The 24,271-nt window shown below is 35.5% G+C and overlaps 1 protein-coding gene across 2 annotated transcripts; it reads left to right on the top strand.

Moving 5' to 3' along the window:
- The first annotated feature begins 1,842 nt into the window (after positions 1–1,842).
- On the top strand, positions 1,843–24,083 carry LOC100372005 (NHL repeat-containing protein 2-like). 2 transcript variants are annotated; one of them, XM_085492853.1, is made up of 15 exons: positions 1,843–2,063; positions 5,061–5,141; positions 5,657–5,829; positions 10,742–10,799; positions 10,880–10,960; positions 13,569–13,615; positions 14,328–14,364; positions 14,895–15,028; positions 16,503–16,667; positions 16,995–17,031; positions 17,801–17,931; positions 18,882–18,915; positions 19,931–20,058; positions 21,043–21,109; positions 21,893–24,083. In XM_085492853.1, the coding sequence occupies exons 2-15, from the start codon at positions 5,066–5,068 to the stop codon at positions 22,027–22,029; spliced, it is 1,305 nt and encodes a 434-aa protein (XP_085348979.1). In that variant the 5' UTR covers positions 1,843–2,063; positions 5,061–5,065; the 3' UTR covers positions 22,030–24,083. The 2 variants fall into 2 exon arrangements, with proteins under 2 accessions (XP_085348979.1, XP_006812567.1); XM_006812504.3 differs by lacking the exon at positions 1,843–2,063 and adding an exon at positions 4,664–4,704.
- Positions 24,084–24,271: the final 188 nt, after the last annotated feature.

Here is a 24,271-nt window from a genome sequence, read left to right as displayed (position 1 = left end):
CAGTACATGGCAAATGAACTCACCGTGTCCGACATTGAACTAATGGAATTACTTTCACTAAATCAGCAAAACTAAATCGCATTTGTTTAAATATCAACATGGCCGTGTAACAGCCAGTATAGCTCACTGCGTGCTTCATATGCGGAAAAACTAATAATTCAGACAACTACATCGTGAAAACAATACTAATCAGCAATCAGCAAGTGCAGTCTCCGCACCTAGATTTTTTCATCGAGAATGAACCTGTCGCACGCCAGTTATATTTTGAGAAGTACCAGACTAGACATAAAAACGCCGACATTTAAGATTCAGTTACGTTGGAAAGCACCGGATATTTTGTCTGTTTTTTATGGCACTGGAAGAACAGCCTGGGGTGTTGCAATACCAATTTACCATTGTGATTACTGCGTCCTCGAAAGTAAGCAAAGAAATTCACTTTGCGTTCGTCAGCAAGTAAACGCCAAAGCTGTGGTTATTTTAACCCCACTCAGAGCCGTGACAGTGGTTGTCATCCGGGTACTTTGATAGCCCTCTAGCGGCTTTCTAGCGAAAACCGGGAACTCGAAAATTGTGAATTGTGTTCGGTGTGAAGAGGTTCCACCAGTTTCTGTATTGGATAAAAATTGCATTGAGCACATACCTTGGTTCCACCATATCACCCACAATCCAATGGGGAAGCTGGTATTCAAATATCCTTTGCAACACCAATAAGATCATAATGATTACTGGTCTTTGAAACTAGGGGCATTATCAGAGCATCGGTCTTATTTTGGAACTCCTGCCAGAGCAACATCACAAATCATAAGGGCAAATTAATAGCTTCTAATGATGGTATTCCCAGAATAGCGCCAGTTGTTAAAGAGACACAAAACAGTTACTGCGAAACCCAACCGATACGAAACCCACTCACCGCGAAACCTACTCACCGCGAAGCTACTAGTGAATAATCTAAAATAAACTTCAACAAATTTTTTTGAACAAATCTTGGACGACAAATATCACGCTGTATTATTTATACCGTGACAACTTGTTTCGGTTACAAGAACCCGGACCCATTTCGTTCGTTTAATTTCGCCAACTTTCATCGTGGCATGCAATGGTATATTTCGGTGATCGCAGGTACTAACACGTGCGTCACTGTGCATGCATTTGACTAATAACTATTCCACAAAAACGTTTACTTTTACATGGCATTAACGCAACTACATATATGTGGCTGTAATAATCGGATTTGCCTTGAGGCAATGCTTTGATCGTAATTAGTACATTTACTCCCTATTCAATCGATGTTCAAACAATCTATTACTTTCAAGCATGGAACTAGGGGTTTATAGTTCCATGTTTCAAGATAACGAAATCACGATTTTCATTAGCTTACTAATTTACAGACTACCGCTACCTTTTACGTAAATCAGTGTATGGCACTTGCATACATTGTCACTTGGGGAGGTCTGAAAGCATGAAACAGTCGACTGCGAAAGGAAGGGGGTGGCTACAACACAGAATCGTTTTTCAATATTACTCGAAGATGATCTATTACTTAATTATATGTTTTTAACATATGTCCATTTTAGGGCAACGTAAACCCCAAAACATAACTGTGCAGACGGTCATTTCACAGGCACTTTAAACTTGGTTTATAAAGGAGTGTATACACTGATGCAGTTTTACTCGCTGAGTGTGAATTGATAGTTGACCTTGAAGCGTGGGCTGTGCAAGCCAAAACACGTAGCATAAATGTAGTGTCAGGGCTTTATTTACCATCATCCCCCCTATTTCTGCACATGCGCATTCACACACCACTACAAGTCACTATAGGCGTAAGTCCGTGGTACTATTAAAAGTGAAGCTGAGTGGAACCTGGCGTTCGATACTACATACATAGTATTCTATTCGTTGTGTAGTGGTCCGGCATAGGCCTGTTTTATTAAATCCTAACGCGGCCGTGAATTATCAACTGTCTTCGGTTCCCTCGGCCGTGTACTACTTCTAGTACTAGTAGCATCCATTTGCTTGCAAGGCTAATATCAAGTTTCGTACAACGTATTGAAGACAACTGAAAGGTACGTACGTGGGGAATGTATTAATGTTAGATAATATTTTAGTGAGAACCATTTCCGGTCATTCCTGTCAAATTCCAGGTTCAATGTCCTTCATATATACATGTAGTTTCCGCATTCGTCTTGATCTCGCATCGCTACGGCGCAGCATTGTCAGCTATGGTTGTCTACAACTGTGTATAAACTCGCACCATCGTCTGAACAGCGTATGAATCGCACAGTTTCGCGAATGCAACATATTAATGTGGCTCACATTGTGAAATAAGGCAGTCTTTGAGCTTACCCAAATATTAGGCGAACACTAAGCTAAATAGTAAGACCACCCTAAATTATCAACGCCGGAGAGGGTGCCAGGGCCGACCTACCTACAGAAGTGCAAGATTACATAATCACTACTACCTCATACCATGGACTGACCACTTTCACTTTGATCTTTCTGTTTTGCCGCTGATTATTTTGATCGTAATCGCGTAGCCGGGTGATCCCTAAGTCTGTTTACATATTTTGTTCGGCAGTTCTCGGAGTCGTTCGGCAAATTCGGGTCATGTGGCCATAATAGCTGTGAAAGAAGACTATTAGCCTGCCGAGGAATCAAAAAACATTCTCAACGGCACTACCAAAGACAGCATTGTACATAATAAGATCGCAGCCCGGTTAAAATATATTGGAATAGAGAGGACGACACCACAAGTGAAAGGAAAGTTGGGACTCATGCGGGTGGATTTTAAAGCGTTAGGTATTCTTATGACTTTTTGGAAAACAAACCATATCCAAAACTAAATTGAACCGATCATTTTGTGCACTCTCACCGCCATCACGATTCAAATTAGTTTGAATCAAAAATATTCAGAACAGGACAGAACTCGAGGACGATTCAAGCAACCATCCGATGATGCAATCTACGCCTTCGCCGAGATTTACTATATAAATACAGAAAAAAACCGAAGATAAAACAACAGGTTGGGGTCCGCATTATTAGGCACTTTTGACGTGAGAATTATACATTTCAAAAAAACAAAAAAACAAAAAAAGGGCCCTTTATCTGACCTAAATAATAACGTTTTTAATATACTTCCCCTTGTCGCTACCTTATATGGAAGAATCTCTTTCAGATATGTATAAACTCAGACTACTAATAAATAGAGGTGGTCTGATGCACAGGCGCTCGGTATGTTTCCGTGATAATAAAATAAATATACAATAGGGGTCGAGAGATCGCCCGGCCCTATAACCATTATACTAGGTCGGCAAGAACTGTATAATGGTTACAGGGCCGGGCGATCTCTCGACCCCTATTATATATTTCTTATATTATCACTGAAACATACCGAGCGCCTGTGGTCTGATGTATAAATAATTTGGTATAATATTACACCCTTTTGTGTGTATTATAACATCGTTTAAAGTTTGGGACGTTGATTCGCCGGGTGCTCGATTTTTTTTATATTATTTTGGAATCAAATTCTCATACACTATCTAATTACACGTAAAGCGTTTGAGGTAGAGTCGATTTCCAGCACAGAATTGTTGCGGCAAACGAGACTTTTAGGCGGTTTGCAATTGGGCCATGCACACAGTTTGGTGCTGTCGTCACATTGTCGTGTTTCTAATGATTTGAGTTTAGGATACCAGTCGTATGGTAGGGAGTGCGCTACCCTGGCTCTCGGAGTCGAATCCTGTCAGATACAGCCAACACGCGAAAGTGGATACTTTTGCATTTTTTTTTCAATCGATTTATCAAGTTGGAGAACTCTTTTTGTTGACTGAACATTCAACACCATCTTTCGTGAATAGACACTGAGTCGCAAATTAAAACGCAACTCATTGCAAGGGGGCAAGGGTTATTTTCGTTCAACGTAATTGCAACATTTTTTTGTTCGTGCAACGTAAATTGAAAAAATAAATTCCGTAATTCTGTAATCACAGACTAGACGTACACCGTAATCAATCGAATATTTTTTTGTACACTGTAAAAATGTGTCATTTTCTCGGTACGTACAAGAATTTACATCCAAATAAAAAAAGTCGTAAAGAATAATCCAGGGAAATTACATTTTCGAAACTGTAAAACGACTAGATGACACAATTCACTGTAAACTGTAAAAACGTCTTTTTTTCCTTGTAAATTGTAAAAAGCCCTTTTTATTTCCCGTAAAACTGTACCAGCTACCCCTCTTTCCCCCCTCTTGCAACGCATTTTTTCCAGGGCTCAATGTTAACATATGAGGAGATTGCTATATTGAAGAGAATGTAAACAAAATTGGAAACATGGCTCTAAAATGGGAATTCAATCAACATTATGAAAAAAACGCACATGCTGGTCAGCTCAAATTCTTGCAAAACTCGGGTATAAACAAGACACACTGTATTTGAGTTGCACCTGGAGAAATCACTGGAAAAACACCAAGATTAGAACATCCAAATACAGTACACGCAGAATAATCCCACTGGTACACAGCCGCTAAGTAGTAAACGAAAGACCACATTGTAGTCGCTTTTCTTTGACCCATGGGGTGATGCACGGTGATTGGTTGATTAGTGGCACAAGAATAAGTTTCTACCATATTGGAATTTGCAAAGAATAAATGTGAACAACAAAAATACCGATAGAAGGCTCTTCGCGTGGGGGTAGGCATGGCATGGGGTAGGTGTTTCACAACTTCTCCATATTGCCTTGTGATAACATCAACAGTGAACCTCTCCTATTTTCAAGCAACATTGTTATTTGTTTTTAAATGTGTGGTTATTATTGTAAGACTGTCAATTAGTCAAGAGTACATACATTACTGTTTGGCTCTAAGCTTAAAAGGCGGCAGTCGTCGTGCCGCGTCCTGTTCGATATGGGACTCATAGCGACGTATACAACGCGTGTAAAATACATTGTTTATTTACATGAAATTCGAACACGCGCTGCGCGACGACCACCGCGATTTAATGCCCCTCAATAACACTCCTACTTCGATATTCATATTCACTGGTTTGCGATTGTTGTATCTGCAGATAGAATGGGCTTCACCGAGTTTGCAGCACTGTTCCTCATATTAAACTATCAATGGACATCTTTCGTCATGGCAACTGCAGGTAAATTAACATTTAATTTGTCAGTCATATATTTATAGCTACATAATGTTGTTATGTATTCCAATTTTAAATGTGTGATTCATAAAAAAAATGTTCCTGTGTTCTTGCCACGTTACTTGATAATTGTATGCTATTTATGTTATCACAGAGAAAATTGTGCAGATTACTGTTACCATTTTAATATTAAATATATTCGAATATGAAAACTCTTTATTCAAGTGTTTGAAAAATGTATTTAGAAATGTAAATGATAGGGGAATTTATACTTTGGTTACTGTAAACTACTTTATTTTTGCTTGGAATTAATTTTCGCTATTTTTGCTGAAGAAATGAATCAGTGAAAATAAAATCCAGCGAATATACCTTTTTTCCTATATTTTACATTCAACTTGACAAAAATCACTGAAAATAAATTCCACCGAAAACAACCAAAAAGTCTTTTCAGCGAAAATTAATTCCAGCTAAAATAAATTATTTTATAGTACTATGTTTTGGGCAACTCTATTTTTTCACAGGGGTTGTAACTACCGTAGCTGGAGGTGGTGATATACATACGGGTAAGACAAACACCGATTGTACAGAGACTCGCTCTGGTTCACAGGACAGCGTAGGAAAACTTGCCAGGTTCCACTATCCATGGGGCATAGCGTTTGACCCTTTGGAAAGAGTTGCCTATGTAGCTGATTGTGTAAGTATGACATTACACAGTATCCGGGTATAATATTAGATAGATAGATAGAATTTATTATTTGGAACGTACCAATGTAGTCTTGAGTAAAGTCCAAAAATAACAATAACAAAACAAAACATTCATGACAACAAAAACTTACAGTACTAAAACATATCAAGAATATAAATTTTGCAAAAATGCTAAGAATGAAAAAATCATTACTTGAAACAATAATAGGAAATAATTCATCCATGCTAAAATCTTCCAACTTTGGGGCATATATGTATAGAGCTGCAAGGAATCTAGATCTTTGTTTTTTGATTTGACAATTATTACAATATAAAATGTAATGTTTCTCATCCCCTACTTCATTGCATTCATGGAGATTACATAGCCCGTTTTCCTTCAAAATGCCTTTATGTCTACCGGATTCAATGGGAAGAGAATGTGCAGAAATTTAGTATAAACATTTGAGCTTCTCTTTAAAAATATCACAAAAATTATTCTGATGTGGGTCTGAATGAGTTTTCTTTATAGGCTGCATCAATGATAGAATTTGTTACTAGTCTTTGGTAATATTTCATAAATGAAACACAAATATCCAATATAAGTGGATATTGACATAATTCAACTACATGGGTCATGATGCCAATTACTCGCATGATTTCTTTGAAAAGTATGAGCTATGTGAAGTCACTAGAATTAAAGGGCATTAGCCATCACACAGCACATGTTTGAATTTCATGTGAACAGTGTATTTTACACTCAGTGTGTACATCGCTCTAAATCCAACCTCGTACAGAGCGTGACATTATGACCATCGTCCTTTAAAGTGGGAGAGTCTGTACCTGCGTATGTGTCAGATGGCCATTCTTTACCTTGTTTACAAACAAGCATCTACCCATGAGCCTTTGCGTTTTTAGCATGTGTTGTCATCATCGCTTGGGACTCAATTCCTACATGTACGCAGGTGACGACCCTCTCGCTTTAAATCTGAAACAACTGTTATAGTAGAATGCTACTCATGAGATTTGTTATTACATATGCGCATATTTTAGCGCATATAACAGTGACAAAATGTTGTGTCAAAATCTGTCTCCATACAAATACTCGTTTTAGTATTTGTCAAATTTATTTGTTCATTGTCAATCTGTGTTGTGGAAAAAATTGATAAAATATGCATATAGCAAGCAATGCCATATTATCAGTTTTTAATAGTTCTAGACATCAACAAATACCTTGAGATATTCTTATCATAGCATACAAAGGTCAAAGCCCTGTAATGAACAACACATGCTATTTTTATTGGTTTCTATTGATTGATTAACTGTTCTCCTAGACTGAGTACGTTGATCCCATATTTTTTCATTTTCATTTTATAATGTAATATATTAATTATGTGAAAAAAAAAAATTTTTACTTTGTGCAGCCACACAGTGGCTCCACAAGCTAAGCTCCACAGTGTATCATTGATAGGAATCCGATGTGGCATACACAATGCGTGTAAAATACATTGTTTATCACACTGCTCTGTAATGACTGTCATTTTAAAGCGAGAGGGTTGTCACCTGAGTCGCAAGCGACGATAACAACACACGCTAAAAATACAAAGGCTCATGGGTATATGCTAACAATGTTAACAATGACATGCTATGGCCATCTGACGCATGCGCAGGTGACGTCTCCCCCACTTTAATTTTGCTAAAGACAAATTTATGCTCTCCTGTTAAAAAAATACACTCTTATATTATTATACATCTGTCACTGTAACGCCATAAGTTACAGTGTGCCATAATTTTGCGGTATTGCTCTGGGTATTTTCATCCTACCGTATTAGGAAATGCAAATTCCAAATATAGAATGATTAGACCAGACTCCACACAAGGAAGTTCGATCAATCTGTTCTAAAAGGAAAAGATGTATAATAATAAGGTTATTATGAGGATGCCTCAAAGTATGCACTCGGACAGTATACCGTCGCATCGACCTCAGCTGCGCGTCTGTCAATTTTCCCTGTGTACTGTCTTCATTCATACTTTTCGGTATCCTCATAATAACCTTATTATTATACATCTTTTATTATTCCTTTTAGAACAGATTGATCGAACTTCTTTGTGTGGAGTCTGGTCAAACCCTGGTGGCAGTCATGTTTGTTTTTATTATTAGAAGACACTTATGTGCGTAATTATATATTTGGAATTTGCATTTCCTAATACGGTAGGATGAAAATACCCAGAAAAATACACTGTTTACATTATTATTGTTAGCATATTCACAGTCCCTCTATCCCGGTCTGGAAACGACTAGCGTTCTTTTGTCTCGAACCGTGTTGCATGTAAACAAACCGTTCACACCTGGTCCGAGGGACCCAGGAAGTCAAACAGATTACAATACCGTCAGAATATTCATTAAATTCGGCAAATTTACCGTCATGCAAAGCGATACCTCATTGTATGACTTCACTTTGACTTCAAATTTGGGCAACTACAACGTAAACAAAGCATGTAAACAAAATTAGCACTATGAAATTTGGGGTTTTTGAACCCTGATACGTATCAAAACCAGCCTACCAACCCATAAACATCCAGATCCTGCCATGTGAAGATTAATATCTAGTTTTAATTGGGAAAAAACTTCGCGTACCAACATGCTGACATCGCTAAACAAATCTTGTCAAAATGGCGTCGTTCATGTTAACGTAGTCGATTAAAAACCTGTGATATTTCTGATTCTCGGGGGTTCATAACAGTTCAAGTCAACTATACAAAAACTAATGACTTTATTCGATGCAAAATATAAAACAATGCTTCAATTTTTGTATATAAATGATGTTTTTAGCACTGAATAGCGAACATTGTCATTTCAAACGTCGCCATTCGCTTTTACGATCAAAAAAGCATACATAAAAACCGACCAATTTAACATAAATAAAATGCGGTGCGACACATAACAAATCAGCCCACCAATTTTTAATGATATGTTTTGACCATAAAATGTCAAAATCGAAGTCAAATATTGGTTTTGCGTTGAGAAGTAGGGTAAATAAAATAGAGTTCACCCCAAAATCATACACAAACAATTTCTGGGTGTAAAAGTATGAAAATTTGTTGCAAAAATGTGTCGCTGCTGGTAAAATAGATGAATTAAAAAACTACTCGCCGGCTAAAATATGACCTTATACAGATATCATGATTGAAAAATTATGTGAAAAAGCCTGAATTCTGGAATAAACAACTAAGTTTAAAAAAAACAACATAGCACTGACAATGTCAAAAATAGTGACCGGCTGTGTACTGATCACATGACAATGCTTTGCCTTTACCAGCAACGTGCCTTTGCCAGGGAAGGAGGCAATTCACACCTAATACAATGACCATTTCCAGACTGGGGATAGAGGGACTGTGGCATATTATTAACTAGACTTTAATAATAGTGCCATAGATTATATACTCTGGATAAGAATCCCTTTGTAGTATGCCAGTATTTCAAATCCCTCTTATTTAGATTACTGAAAAATACTTTATTTTAGCTGGAATAATTTTTACCAAAAAATTTATTGGGTGTTTTTTTAATGAAGTTATTTTTACTGGATGTATTTTACATTCAAGAGTTGAATGTAAAATATAGGAAAAAAGGTATATTTGCTGGATTTTATTCTCATTGAATCATTCCTTCAGCAAAAATAGCAAAAATTAATTCCAAGCGAAAATAAAGTATTTTACAGTACTAAAATTCAGTTTATCATATGTGTAATATTAATATTGTCTGTCGTCCGTGTCAACTTTTTACTTTTTCAACTTCTTCTTAAAAACTACAATTCTTATTGCTTTGATACTTGGTGTATATGTACCTTGGGTAGACCTCACTTAGATTTTTCATTTCATGATGATATCGTTAGTTTTCTAATGAATATTTTTGTCATTTTTGATAAAAAGTAATATTTTCGACTTCTTGTTAAAACACAAGTCTGATTGCTTTGATATTATACATATAGGTATTACAGGTAGATTTCTCTAAGATTTGTTCATTTCGTAATGATATGTTCTTTAATTTTGATGAATATTTTTGTCATTTTTGGTAAAAAGTAATATTTTCGAATTCTTGGTAAAGACCGCAAGTCTGATTGCCTTGATGTTATACATGTAGGTATAATCTCAGATAGACCTCTCTCAGATTTGCGGAGCTCTCAGCCTGCTTGTTTTTTTTAATAAGTTTCATAATCTTTGATTTATTCATATACTATATATTCTGCAGACATGAACTCTGAGTTGAAATGTTTTATACTGCATCAGCTGAATGAATCATATTCATATCGAAAGTTAAAATTGACTAACCCTTAAGAGCTTAAAGGGGAACTGATACTATAAATAGGGGCAAGATGGCCAATTAGTATGTATGCTAATCTGAACCAAGTCGTTCATATCGTGGTGAGAGCTCCGGGAACTGTGCCATTTACGATGTTTTGAGATCAAGCTGTGATTCCAAATACATTTCCACGGGGGCATGAATATGTATGCTAGTGATTACACTCATCTGGTTGGGCTTTTGATGTATAAATGTTGTAGTTTTCGGTTGAAACGTACCGCGACATGTAAAAATCATGAGTTTAAAATGGCGGCTAATGTATGCAAAATGCCTGTCAATCACAGTTTGAGTAAGCGAGCATAATAAGCATTCATTTACTTAGTGGACAGAGGCGGAGTTAATTACCCATGAGCACATGGTGCAATCCATGGGTTTGAGCTGTTCCCATTTAAATCACAAATAGAGAGTTCTGAATTGTTAACGCCCATCTTAAAAAAATGTTCTGTACTGTCATTGCACCTGCAAGTATTTTTAACAGTATTTCGCGGAAAAAATATTTCTCACTCTCTTAACAATAATTGACATCCATTTATATATAAGATCTATTGTGTGTTTCATATTACAGGGTTGTCCGGGAACAAAAAGAACCGATGATCGTATCCGTAAAGTTGATGTGAAAACAGGTAAGTACGCCAACATCTCCTTCTTAATCAAACTACATGGGACTTGTACAATTGTGACTAATGTATTTAATCCCCCGTAGGTATTGTGACGACGCTGGCTGGATCACTTCAGGGATACCAAGATGGCGTTGGAGAAAAAGCAATGTTTCACCATCCTGCAGGTGAGAATATACTGAAATACTGTGGAATACTTTATTTTCGCTGGAATTAATTTTCACTGAAAAGGCTTTTTGGGCGTTTTGTATGGAATTTATTTTCACTGTTTTTTGATGAGTTTAATGTGAAATATAGGAAAAAAAGGTATATTCGCTGGATTTTATTTTCACGGAATCATCCCTTCAGCGAAAATAGCCAAAAATAAATTCCAAGCGAAAATAAAGTATTCTACAGTAGTTGAAATTCATAATAATTGTATAAAAGTGTTTTGTAAATATTTTCACTATTTTCGTGTTTTGATTGATTAATTTCACTTGGATTAAGTTCACAAACTTTGCAGAGAAACAGTTAGTTTTATTGTTAGTTCACATGTATACATGAATTTAATTTAACAGATTAACTTATCTGTGAAAATAACAAAATTAAAAACCAATGAATAACTAATGCATTTACAGTAGTACCTTCATGTTTTTGAGAACTTTATAATATATAGTTTGAACTTATAACTTAAGGTAGACATGCAGTTTACTTGACAGGTATTTTAATTAGTTAATTAGGAAACCAAGATGACCTCCCTTGTCCACAAAACTATATATTTTCGGAAAGCTTATTAGTCCCTGTTCGGAGTCATATCTCAGAATCCCTTGGACAGATTTCGTTCATTCTTTGCACGTGCCTAGTACTTTATGTGGGACATATGCACATGCAGTGGTTTAGCGATTCGATTCAAAATGGCCAACTGGCAGCCATCTTGTTTTTTGAAAATGTTGTATTTTAGACATGCTTTGTCAGTTTTCATTCAAACATGGTACATAGATCATACATGTTAGGATGCATGTCCCCGACCATCCGTGAGTTCCTGAGTCTGTCCGTGTGTCCGTCCGTTCGTGCGTCACTCTGTCCAGAGTCATATTTCAGAATCCTGTGGACCGATTCCGTTCATTCTTTGCATGTGCCTAGTATCTTATGTGGATCATATGCACATGCAGTGGTTTAGGTGATTTGATTCAAAATGGCCGACTGGCAGCCATCTTGTTTTTTTGATTTTTTTTATGCGGTATTTTGGACGTGCTCTGTCAGTTTTCATTCAAATTTGGCACATACATGTACTTTATACATGTTAGGATGCATGTCCATGACAATTTGTTTCAAAATCTGGTCAAGGATGGCCGATTGACAGCCATCTGACTTGTTGGCCTTACTGCTATATTTCCACAATTTATGTACCATTTTCATTCATATTTGGCACATACATCATACATATCAGTGTGTTTCATAATTAGATCAAAGATGGCCGAATAACGGCTGTTTTTATTTTTGGCCATATTACTAGCGGTACTACAAGGAACACGTGTTTTGATGTAAATAAACAATCTGTTGTATACGCCACTTGGAACTCAAGTTTCAAGGACATGCTCGAGACAACTTCTTCGCTTTAATATGATGAGTACAAAGAGACCTTTAAAAATTTAACGGGGACTGTGTCATTTTCAATGACTTGTTGTATGAATTTTAAAATTTTGTTAGTATTTTTTTTATGGACACTGTAGTTTGAAATATGCACAAAAATGTGCTTTTTTGGTCAAAAGTGATTTAAAAAAAAAATAACTTCTAAACCATGCTTCTGTTTCCTGTCAAAATTGGTTTATAGGTACATCTGTTTACTATGAAGAAAGTGCCGTCTTGAAAACTGTTTACCAGTTGTCAATTTTGCAGGGTAGCAGCTCAAATTTCACTACTTCAAGTTTATGCATAAATTAACACCCAGGCTAGCTGTCTGTACGATTGTTGTAACACTGTTCAACCACAGTCCCTCCACAGGACTATGGTTCAACCAAAAACAAATGCTCCGACAGCGTTTTGAAGATAAACATACATGAAAATTTAAAAACAAAAAGTCAAAGTCAAAGCGTCTAGGAGCTATTTTTTTTTAAAGTTCTGGAATGTGCACTGAAAAGAAGCTGAGATAATTGCTAATTTGCATAAAAATTCACTCAGTAAGAAGTTTGCTAATGCTCATAATTAAAATGGCTGTTCCAAATTTAAATGTATTGTCGTTTTGTTAAAAGTTAAATATAGTGCATAATATGGAGATCCCGTCATTTCTTTTTTTCACCATGTTTCTTTTTTATTATTTATGTACAGCCTTGCTAAATCTTGCTAAGCATTCAAAAGAGAGAATGTTTGCACCTGTTATCTATATTTTAAAATCATTTTGAGAGTATGTTCCACTTTTCACAATTCTACCAAATTTCATTCCCAAGTGCCCACAAACCTGCATCTCTACCTTAAAGTGTAATTACATGTATCGTCTGAACATTGAACTTGCTAAATAATGATAATTTTCAAAAGAGATATAGTCTTAAACACACTAAGATAGAAGAAAAATTTAAATAATAATTTATTGTGTAAACATTGAACTCAAACATTAATATATAATTTGAACTTGAAAAATGATATATACATATTCAATTTGATAACAAATATTATATATTTTCAAGAATGATATTCTTAGGTATTTTAAATATGAGAAATAAAAAATAGAACTCCAAGAATAAGACTTATTTGCTCTTTGCCCACATTATATTAAGTTTGGTATTTTCTATATTCTAGGAATGTCCATGCATAGAAAGACAAGAACTCTTTTTGTTGCAGACAGTGTAAGTATCAATTCCTACAAATGTTGCAATGCCCAATATATGCTGAAAACAATTGTCTAACTTATTTATTGACCCAGGTAATATGAATCATCCCTTCAGCAAAAATAATTTTTTTTACAGTATCTGGGGAAAAAAACATTCATAAATTCAATCAATTTATTGCAATCAAAAATCCTAAACACATTCAGTCATCAGTATTTTTTTTTTCAATTTCAAATATTAAAAGTTGGCCAGTCTTACAACGGAGGAAAAAACAGCTTAGCTGTTTTTAGCAGACTGAACGCTCATCATCACGTATCAAGTTTGGTTAATTATTTAACGATGTGGAATTAGAAAATCAGTTCCAAAGATACAGTATTAAATGTCGCGGGGCGGTCATACATGCAACAAACATGTTATTGTGTTCACTGCTGTACAAACGAACAATTGTTGGTATAAGTATGAATGTATCTACATGATGGTGGTACTCGTAGCGCATGTAGTCTTTCGTGCCGCCTAAACTATGAAGTGACCATGATTTGTTTAATTTGTACCGTAGCTATATCAAATTAAGGGGGTTTAGGTCAATCGAATTGTTGTTAATAGATGTAGATTAATTTATTGATAACCACAATAAGTTTAGAATGCACATTCAGCAATTCAAGATGGTCATGGTACGAGGAAATATCTCTGATAATTAAATTTTGAATAATTTTATCTTTTTTGTACCCAGGCGAACAGTAGAATACGAGCCATCAATGTCGTCACTGGTAAGGATCATTATATTTGTGTCTGTCTTTCTGATGGTTCCAGAAACATTTTTTCTCAACTATTAATATAGATCAAATCTGTGGATTTAAATAATCAACTGTCAATGTGTCTCAGTATCTGGATTATAGTAAGCTGTACGTGATTGGTTGATTTGAACATAAAATAGGAAACTTACAATATGCTACTGAACGCAGTTTCATAAAGTTAAATTGCACAATGTTGTTTGTCAAGCCACATTGTGTTCATTTTGGGTTCTGTGAAATGTGGTGTGAAATATGCTGGTACATTGTTTACATATTGTGCCGGCTCTGTGGCGTTTTATAGAAAGTCGTTTTGAAATCATGTACGATAGTATTATATGAGTGCAACAAATTTAAAATGTAAAACGAAATTATCAGATAAACGGAAAATACATTCATACAATACACACACACATAAATAATGACATGACATGCAGTACCAGGGACACATTGACACTCCTTTCATGACAAGTGTCACCATTTCATGTTTGGTATTCATTGTATGACAGGTGAGGTCACTACGTTTGCTGGGAGTGGTAAAGAGGAACTCAAAGATGGACTGAAGACTATTGCTTCTTTCTTCAATCCGCAAGCTGTCGCCGTAGATCACGTGTATAAAGACAGATTTTTTGTTGCCGACACGGTAAGTGTATATTTTGTGGTTAAAATAACAGGTTTATATACAAAATACCGATACTAGACCATATTCCAAACTGGCCTTTGCGACCTAGTTGAGAGTGAGGGGGTGGGGGGGGGTGGCAAAAATAAGTCATAAGGATTTCTTGTTGTCATGGAGATTTACAAATGCAGTGGCCGTTTATTAATATGGTCTATTGCAACACAATCCAATAAGGATTACTCTGGGGTTTATATTTTTGTTGTATCTCCTGTCATCCAAGCTGCTATGTCAAGAGAATGTCATTAAAATTCAACAAATCACCTAGGCAGAAGATCTCTGATTGTTTACCATTGTTTTTCATTGTTAATTGACTACTCAGAGTGATACAGAACAAGTGACTCTGGTATGGCAGGATATGCTCACTTTTTTGCAAACCTCTGATATTACTTCTTGGTCCATATATAACATTGATTTGTGCACAAGTATTGGGGCAGCCAATTTGCAAACTCGCTAGCAAACTCGCTAGCAAACTTCAAAATTAGCTAACTTCTACACGGTTGGCTTTCTAATCTCGCGGGTGCCGTCTTGTGGTCATGCCGACTTAAGGCTAATCTATATATAACAGTAGGGGACGATTATCATACTTTAGGAGTTGGATGACGATTTTGCTTTCAAATATACCAAGGAAAGTGTTCTATGTTCTTTGTGTCCACGTGAAAACGACGAATGCGGTCGATTTTGTTTTAGCGGTTGGGTAATGTTACCCCAACGGATCGTTTGGATGTGAAAAATTGTTATTTTCTCCCTGATTTGTAGGAAACTGTTTCTCAACTTGTCTATTTAGTTTCAAGCAGTGTTCAAGATGGCTACGCCCATATAGTAAATATCGGTGGATTAATCGCATTTATCATATTACCACTTGTACACCATCTGACTGTGGCCATTTTCACGCTCAAATCACTCAGGGAAATACAGACATGTACCAGCCTGAGGATGCGTAAAAGCATTCAATGTCCCCTAACGCAATATAGACTCACCAGGAGTGGGCGCGATCATAAGTTGGCGCCAGCGAGAATCGAAAGCTAACCATTTAGTCAAAACTCAGCTGTTCGCTAGCGAGTTTGCAAATTGGCTGCCCCAATACTTCTGAGATATACTGTCAATACTCCAAGAGTGATCCTAGTTTCTCTCGTGATGCACTGTACTACTACTGTAAAGGGGGTAATTATTCACTGGGTTTTAATTTAGCTTATTTCGCTGACTGGAAAATGCGCTAAATTAAAACCCAGTGAATATGTAAAATTTAGCATAGAACACATTATCTAAATGACGAAACCGTGAATTTAAAACCCACTGAATATGCCTAAAATGGTAAATCAGTGAAATTTAAACCCAGTGAAAATTAATCATTTTACAGTATACACATTGTTCTATGTATGTATGTAAATGTCCCATGTCCCATATTGAGTTCTTATTTGGTTACAACTTCTGTTGCCAGGACAACCATGCTATCCGTGAAGTGAGTCTACCTGATGGAGAAGTGACAACAATAGCTGGTGGCGAAAAGGGTTTTAAAGATGGTAAAGGCACAGGGGCGACATTCTATCACCCGGCTGGAGTAACGATTGATCCAATCAGAAATATATTATTCATCGCTGATCATGTGAGTACAACATGCTGGTGTCAAATATTTAAAATAGCATGTTTTTTTTCGATATGTTGTCTGAAAATTATTATTTTTCTTAATATGCCAATATGTTTTCCTTTCAACACTAATTGTATGCATTTGGTGTCTAGCTTGCAAATTAGATTTTTTCAACAAATCTTCTGCCCCCCCCCAATTTCAATTGGTCACCCCTTAGATGTTTACATGTCCATTGTAATGCTGGGGTTTGTTTTGATGGTTGCTGCCGTGGCATTGATTTTTATTGTTGAGTTTTCGTTGTCATTGCTGCTGCTGTTTATATGTTTATTTACCTGTTTATTACAGTATAACCACGCTATTAGAATGATTGGTGTCGAGTCTAGTGAGTATGATATTTTTTGCTTTTTAGTACCCGTTCACCTACCATTACATCTCCAACATTTTCTCAGAAATTCTGCAGCAGATATCGATGAAACTTGACAGGTTGATGAACAAGTCTCTGTTGAATAATTTTTTTTTTCCAGATCTGAAAATCATAAGATTTTTTGTATTTATATTTTAACTGTCATTTTCAGTTTTTATTGCTTTTCATTACTATTAACGAAGTTTCTATTTATTTTTGTTCAAAATTGTTTTTTATTTTCATTTTTGTTCATGCATTTATAATATCGTATCCACTTTGCCGTAATTTCACTTTTAATGTCTTTCTTCTGTAGTCTATTTGTTTTTGAATTGTGTGACAGAAATGTTACCTTAGCTCTCAGTTAATTGATCATGCAGCAACCTTCAAAGTTTACAACTGTTTGCCAATACATTATACACTCTGGAATACCTGTTGGTGCTCCAAACAGCGTAGAAACCTGAACGGCAAATTAACATATCGGCTCTGTCTCTGTGTATTTTCCACTGAGTTACTATTCTGTACTAAGATTGAATTAAAGCGGGGGAGTCGTCACCTGCGCATGCGTCAGATGGCAATAGCGTGTCATTGTTTACAAACAAGCATCTACCCATGAGCCTTTGCGTTTTTAGCATTGTGGTGTTATCGTCGCTTGGGACTCAATTTCCACGTGTGCGCAGGTGACAACCCTCCAACTTTAAACTGCGCATGACTTAAAACTTTATTGTAATAAATTTTTTTTATTCTCCAGAAATTGTCACAACATTAGCGGGTAGCGGCAAACCTGGTTTTGTGAATGGGATGGGTAATCAGGCTATGTTCAATTACCCAGAAGGCATGGCGTATGACACTGAAAACAAAGTGCTTTATGTTGTTGAATTTGTATGTATTTTCAAACGTAAATATTATCTCTCTAATACATTTTTAACATTTTGAAACCTTGTTATTGAACTTGCCTGCAACCATATTATAAATTTTCTCCTATAGTGCATTTTGACTAATAATTTGAAGATATGAATGCAATTGATTGATTGAATATGGCCGACAAGTGGTCATTTCGTGGGTGCGTGTGGCAGTAGCTTTTACAGTGACTTGCTTAGGCCAGACTTTTTTTTATTCCTTGTTTCTCGAGTTTTTATAAAGCAATTTTTTTGAGGAGGGCGGAAAAAAAATTAAATTAATTCTTTTTTTCCCATTAGATTTGTGCGATTCTCAAAGAATTGTAAGTGAGATCATTGATCGAAGAGAAGAAATGAAATAAAATATTATTCCATGTATAACCTTGTTTCTCATCTGCGCGAGACTTCGGTACTTTGATCATGAAACTCCCACGAAAATGCAAATAATATTTTTTTAGCATTTTTATGCGCTTACAAATCGGCGGGCGCGAGAAATTACGCTGAAATAAAATTTTATTTTTATTTCATTTTCGATTCCTGTTCATTCGGCAGGTTTGCGAAACAGGGGATAATAAAAGTCTGACCTCATCAGAAATGGGAGAAAAAAAACATACTCTAATCCAAATTTAGAACCAACAACTTCTCATTGGTATTCAAATAAAAATGAGTATTTGTGCACAGATTGTTTTGGTACGTACAATAACAAATCACTGCATATGATATTTGTGGTTTCGATTTTTCATAGAACGAAAACTGCTGTGTGTCCTGTTTATGATAAATTATATCATACTCTTTTTTGGTCTACAGTATGGAGTATCGAACAACAATATTATATGTATATGTATTGCATCTTTATCATTGTTTGAGAGGGTTTTGTGACGCTTTCAACAATTGTGGCTCTATATTTATATGCTTCATCTCTGTATATTTCAGGATAATAACTGCGTACGAATAGTCGATGATGAAGGTAGGTATAATAGATAGTGATAGATATTTATTATACTATGACAGCTGTGTGTCGGGCGATACTCCAGCTGTACTGTCTTTGTGCATACTTTACGGTATCCTCGTAATAACCTCATCATTATACATCTTTTCATTCCAAAGATATACCATAGGAATGTCAAAATCCAAAACGTTTAGAACAGAATCAGCGAACTTCTTTGTGTGAAGTCCGGTATTATTAGAGGATGCTTACGTGTGTAATCATTCCTTATTTGGAATTCGCATTTCCTAATATGGTAGAAAGAAAATACCCTGTTAAATATCTCAAAATTTTGGCACGCTATAACTTATGACATTACGGTGACAGATGTATAATAATTCTTTATTTACAATCATTATAGGCCAACTGGTCATCGTAATATTGAGTGATTACAATAGTAATAATGATAACAATAATATTGATAATATGTTCAATAATGTGCTATGTAATAATTGCATCTGTCAAATGAGAAATATATAAATATTGTCATGTTTCGAATAGTGTTTGGATTTTTTGGTAGGGGTGACTGAAATAATTAACAAGGATATTCAATTTTATATGTATCTAGTTGTGTGTGGCATCAGATTTCTATTCTGTCACTTTGAGTCAACGTTCATTTAAGTTTTAAGTCATATTTAGACAATTACAGTGACTTAGTGAGCATCACCTGAACCACAGATTTCGCAAACCTGTAATGAAGCTATGATTGGATAAATGAACCTTGTCTGATGAAGATGCTTAGTCATCAGCTTTTAACCTTTTCATGACCAGAATTTCTCACCCAAATTTTGGTGCCAACAGACAAAATTTGTAATGAAAAGAGGGAACTGGTGACGAAAAGGTTAAGTCTGCATATCTGCGATAATGGTTTTCACAAATGTAAAATCAAAAAAAATGGGTTGTCCTTCATTTTAGAACACCACCAACGTTTATACAGAAATGACATTTTAGATGGAAGCTATTTTATAATGCTGGTTATTTATTTTTTGTCATAAAGGAGAAGTCAGAAGTTTTGTTGGAGGCAGAGAAGGAAAATCTGATGGGCTTGGAGAAGAAGCAAAATTTTTCCATCCTACAGGTTTGACATTTGACGAAAAAGAAAAAATAATCTACATAACTGATCAGGTGAGATTAATTCACAAAAGTGATTGTAATTTCTAGACGTTAAAGCCCTGCTCTTTTTGATCCAATTTAATATAAGCCATTACGGCCCTGGTTTTGGACATTATGGCCTAATCGAGGTACAGTGTAGTCGTTTCAACCCTGGTGTAATATTTAAAGTGGTGCTTATCCAACATCCAGTATTCATATATGAAGTAGGGTCTTCTTTTAACTTGGGGCCAAATGGATGCAGAGTCAAACTTGGACCATTTACCTATATTTGTATATACATGTACCTGACATCTGCTATTAGAAAATTAGCACTAATATCACTTTCACACATACAAACATATACAAAATTGTGTGCCCACAGTGTGTCTTAAAACTAGATCAAACCAATGGGATGCCTTATAAATTTAATTTTTTAGCTCTGCTGTTGGTATGGGGGGTCTCTCTCTCTCTGGCGTCGTCCGTCTCGCGTCCTGTGTCCAGTGTGAAGTTTTCCTTTAAACGACTTCTTCTTCAAAATTACTTGACCAATTACATTCATATTTGTTTCCAACGGAACTTGGGGTGGTCTTCTGTCAGATTTGTTAAATTCGTGTCAAAATATAGAAATTTGGATTTTTTGTGAATATTTTTGTCATTTTTGGTAATTTTTTTTATTTTTGACAACTAGTCAGAAACAGTAAGTCCAAATGCTTTGATATTTGCAGCAATGGTACTTTGGGTGGTCTTCTTTCAGGTTTGTTAAATTTGTGTCAAAATATGCAAATTTGGATTTTTAATGAATATTTTTGTCATTTTTGATAAAAAAAATGTATTTTCGACAACTAGTCCAAAACCGTCAACCACAGTGCCACTTTACTGATTCTTGTTCCATGATAATGAAGACAACAGAGCTATTTCGACCGTCAGGTTGCTTGTTTGGTGTACACACACTACTCCAATGCCATTTAGAGCGGTTATGAAAATTGACAATTCTTTTTACTTTTTACGCATATACAGTACAACCATCAGATTCGTGGAATCAGCGGGATTGGAGCGAAAACATCGCCACCTGGTAAAATTACAAGTAAGTAGTTTTCATAAATTACTTTCAATGTTTGTAGTTTCCATCATAAATTGTGTGATGTCATTGTTAGTTATATGAAATCATCTGACCATTTGTTCTCTTCCACTGCATACATAGGTTCTGTCAAGTATGTTAAAAATGCCAAATCCTATTTGTTTTCACACAAATAAATGAACAAGAAAATATGCTAATGTGTACATACGTCTATTCTATAACCTGCCCCTCTAGAGACGAGATGCTTCTATGATGTAAATGGGTGATGCAAAGGCCACGCAAACCATTGATACCATTATGTAGTCATTCATCAATGCAAATTATTTTTGAGAAAATATTCGTATATTCTAGATAGTTAAAACACAAACACACAGTGTTGATTTGAATGACATGCCTTCACCCATATATGTTATTTTGATGTCACAGGAGTGTTCCATCACTAGAGGTTGCAATTTATAGGAATGTCACCAACAAACATACTTATTGAATACCACATTTTTTCAGCCACAATCGACATAAAATCATGCAAATGCCGACACAAGTTGTATGCAGAACACAGTTCTATGAACATCACAAATTGAAATTGTATAAAATAAATTAAATTGTGAAGCAAATTAAAATTACTAATTATCCTCAGGAAAAAAAAAATATTTTTTTGGGTATTTCTCGAGTTTCATGTGTTGGTCCGATAACCTCGGTACGTGTTTTCTTGAATTGTCATTATGTTGCTTTGTGTGGTTGTCCGTCCGTACCTTACTTACTAACACTGTATTATTTGTTTATATTTAGTTGAGAAAATTATGACATCAGTCAAAGAAGGCTACACCGGAACTGCAATGATGTCATTAACGTTCATTCTGTTCTTTGCAATGGTGTTTGTCTGCATATGTCGAGGAAGAACTCGTCGCTTCATGGGTAAAATCTAGAATAGTTGCCCGATGTACTGGTATTAAAGGGTGGGTGGTCGCAGTCACGACGCAGTGTTCGATATTGATTCAATGCAGGGTGTACAACGCTTGTAAAATTGCTGTTCGGCCACCACCATCCTTTGTATCACAACATGAAGTGTACCAACGTTTATCCAGCACCCAGAACGTTAAAACGTAACGTAAAACGTAACGTAAAACGTAACGTAAAACCAGTTTCAAGTTACTAATAACACTAAACAATTACAGCTTGTATACCACAACAAACATTCTAATAACAGTCCTAATTGTCATGCTCCAATGAACTCAAGATTTAAAAACTACAGGAACAGCTACCGGTACTTAGATTTTCATCTTGAATTATTGTTCTACCCGAGTATGACCATATAAATTGCGCCCTTTATCAATGAACTGTCTCATGTGTGTAAGGAAAGCGAGGCGGAATGCTGTTCGCAGGGCTGTGATTGTTTTGATTCGTGGTTGTCTGTTAAATTGGAGGGGTCGTCCCCTGTGCACGCACGGGAATCGAGTCCCAAGCGACGATTAACAACACGCGCTAAAACGCAAAGGCTCATGGGTAGACATTTGTTTGTAAACATTGACACGCTATGCCAATCTGACGTATGCGCAGGTGACGACTCCCCCGCTTTAACTCAAAATACAGTTCTGTAAAACTATTTTTTTTTCACTAAAATTCAATTTTGCTATTTTAATGAATTTAGGAATTTCATTGGGCTTTAATTTAAGTTCACAAACTTGGCAGAGAAACAATGAGATCTGTTATTTTACATGTTCATTTGGATTTCATTTAGTGCATCTTACTTTCGAACAAAAATATTGAAATTAAAAACCAGGGAATAATTAATATGTTTACAGTATATTCTAATGGATGACAACTACACATTTACTACTGTAAATGCATTAATTTATTTATGTGCTCAAAATACTGTGAAATACTTTATTTTTGCTGGAATTAATATTCACTGAAAAGACATTTTGGGCATTTTGTATGGAATATATTTTTACTGATTTTTGACAAGTTGAATGTGAAATATAGGAAAAAATGTATATTCACTGGATTTGATTTTCACTGAATCATCCCTTCAGTGAAAATAAATTCCAAGTGAAAATTAAGTATTTTACAGTTATTATTAAATGCCAGTCAAAATAATTGGTTCCACAGTATATAAAGAACATTGTGTGCACCCATTTACTTATCTCACTACTGAAATTAGAAATATAGGTGCGCCCCCCCCTCTCTAAACAGGAAGCATAATATACAAGATGCTGGGGGTTCCACTAAGATTGGGCCAGGTAACTGAGACAACATCCAAGAGTTGAGCGCCACCACAGTCCCCAAACAGTGCATGTTTGATTTTCATGTACAACATATGGGACCTACTAAGTACTTTACTTGGTCTGTTGATTGTGGTTGCACTTTAACCAAATTGTCCACTAATATGGTAATTATCAAAGTATTCCATAAATATTGTATATGGATGACTGAACTACCCACATAGACAATGTTTATCATGTCCATGTTGTGAAATACATTAGGACTGAGTAGTACGACTTCAAAACTTGTTTATTAACCAAATCACTTTGTAAAATACCACAGTTTATTTGGAAATGTTCCCAGGTTGGTCAGAGTTTTATTTTCATGAGAATATTTAAAAAGCACCAAACTTCATGCTCTTTCGTAATAACAGAGGACAGTATCTACCACTAGAGGGCGCTGTCTAGTTGACACTCATTGGAAAAGATCACCTATCTTGTAGCAAGTTTTATGCTTCAACCAAAATTTACATCTTCGTAGACTAATTCTGATTAATCAATTTATAATATGATTAATCTCAATTTTTTTTTGAGAAATTACATAATATCGTGATAAAACATGTGCATAAATTACAGTTGGGGTTAAGGATTATTTACTTTTTTTTAGAGAATTTTATGATCCAAAATTTTATTTTTTAAATCCAAATGAATGTAGTAGAGAAGAGATCAGCAGTGTTAACACTTTAATTTTTTTAAGCAAAATAAACTCTACACCAGTATATTCATGTTTTTGTCATAATTTGAACAATACTTGACCTTATCCTGATCTTTAAAATCTTGATAAATTCTGTTTAGATATTGAATTTCAATGGTTATCTCAATAATTTGAATTGTGCAAGACAGAGGTCTGTTCATTTGCTATTTAAAAACATTTGTAGCAACAGTTGCCCGACAATTTTAGAGCAAT

This window comes from Saccoglossus kowalevskii, chromosome 18, assembly GCF_978046115.1.
Source record: "Saccoglossus kowalevskii chromosome 18, keSacKowa6.1, whole genome shotgun sequence".
Classification (NCBI taxonomy): Eukaryota; Metazoa; Hemichordata; class Enteropneusta; family Harrimaniidae; genus Saccoglossus; species Saccoglossus kowalevskii.
Note: the sequence above shows the minus strand (reverse complement) of the source record. Positions and strands in the feature narration are given on the sequence as shown.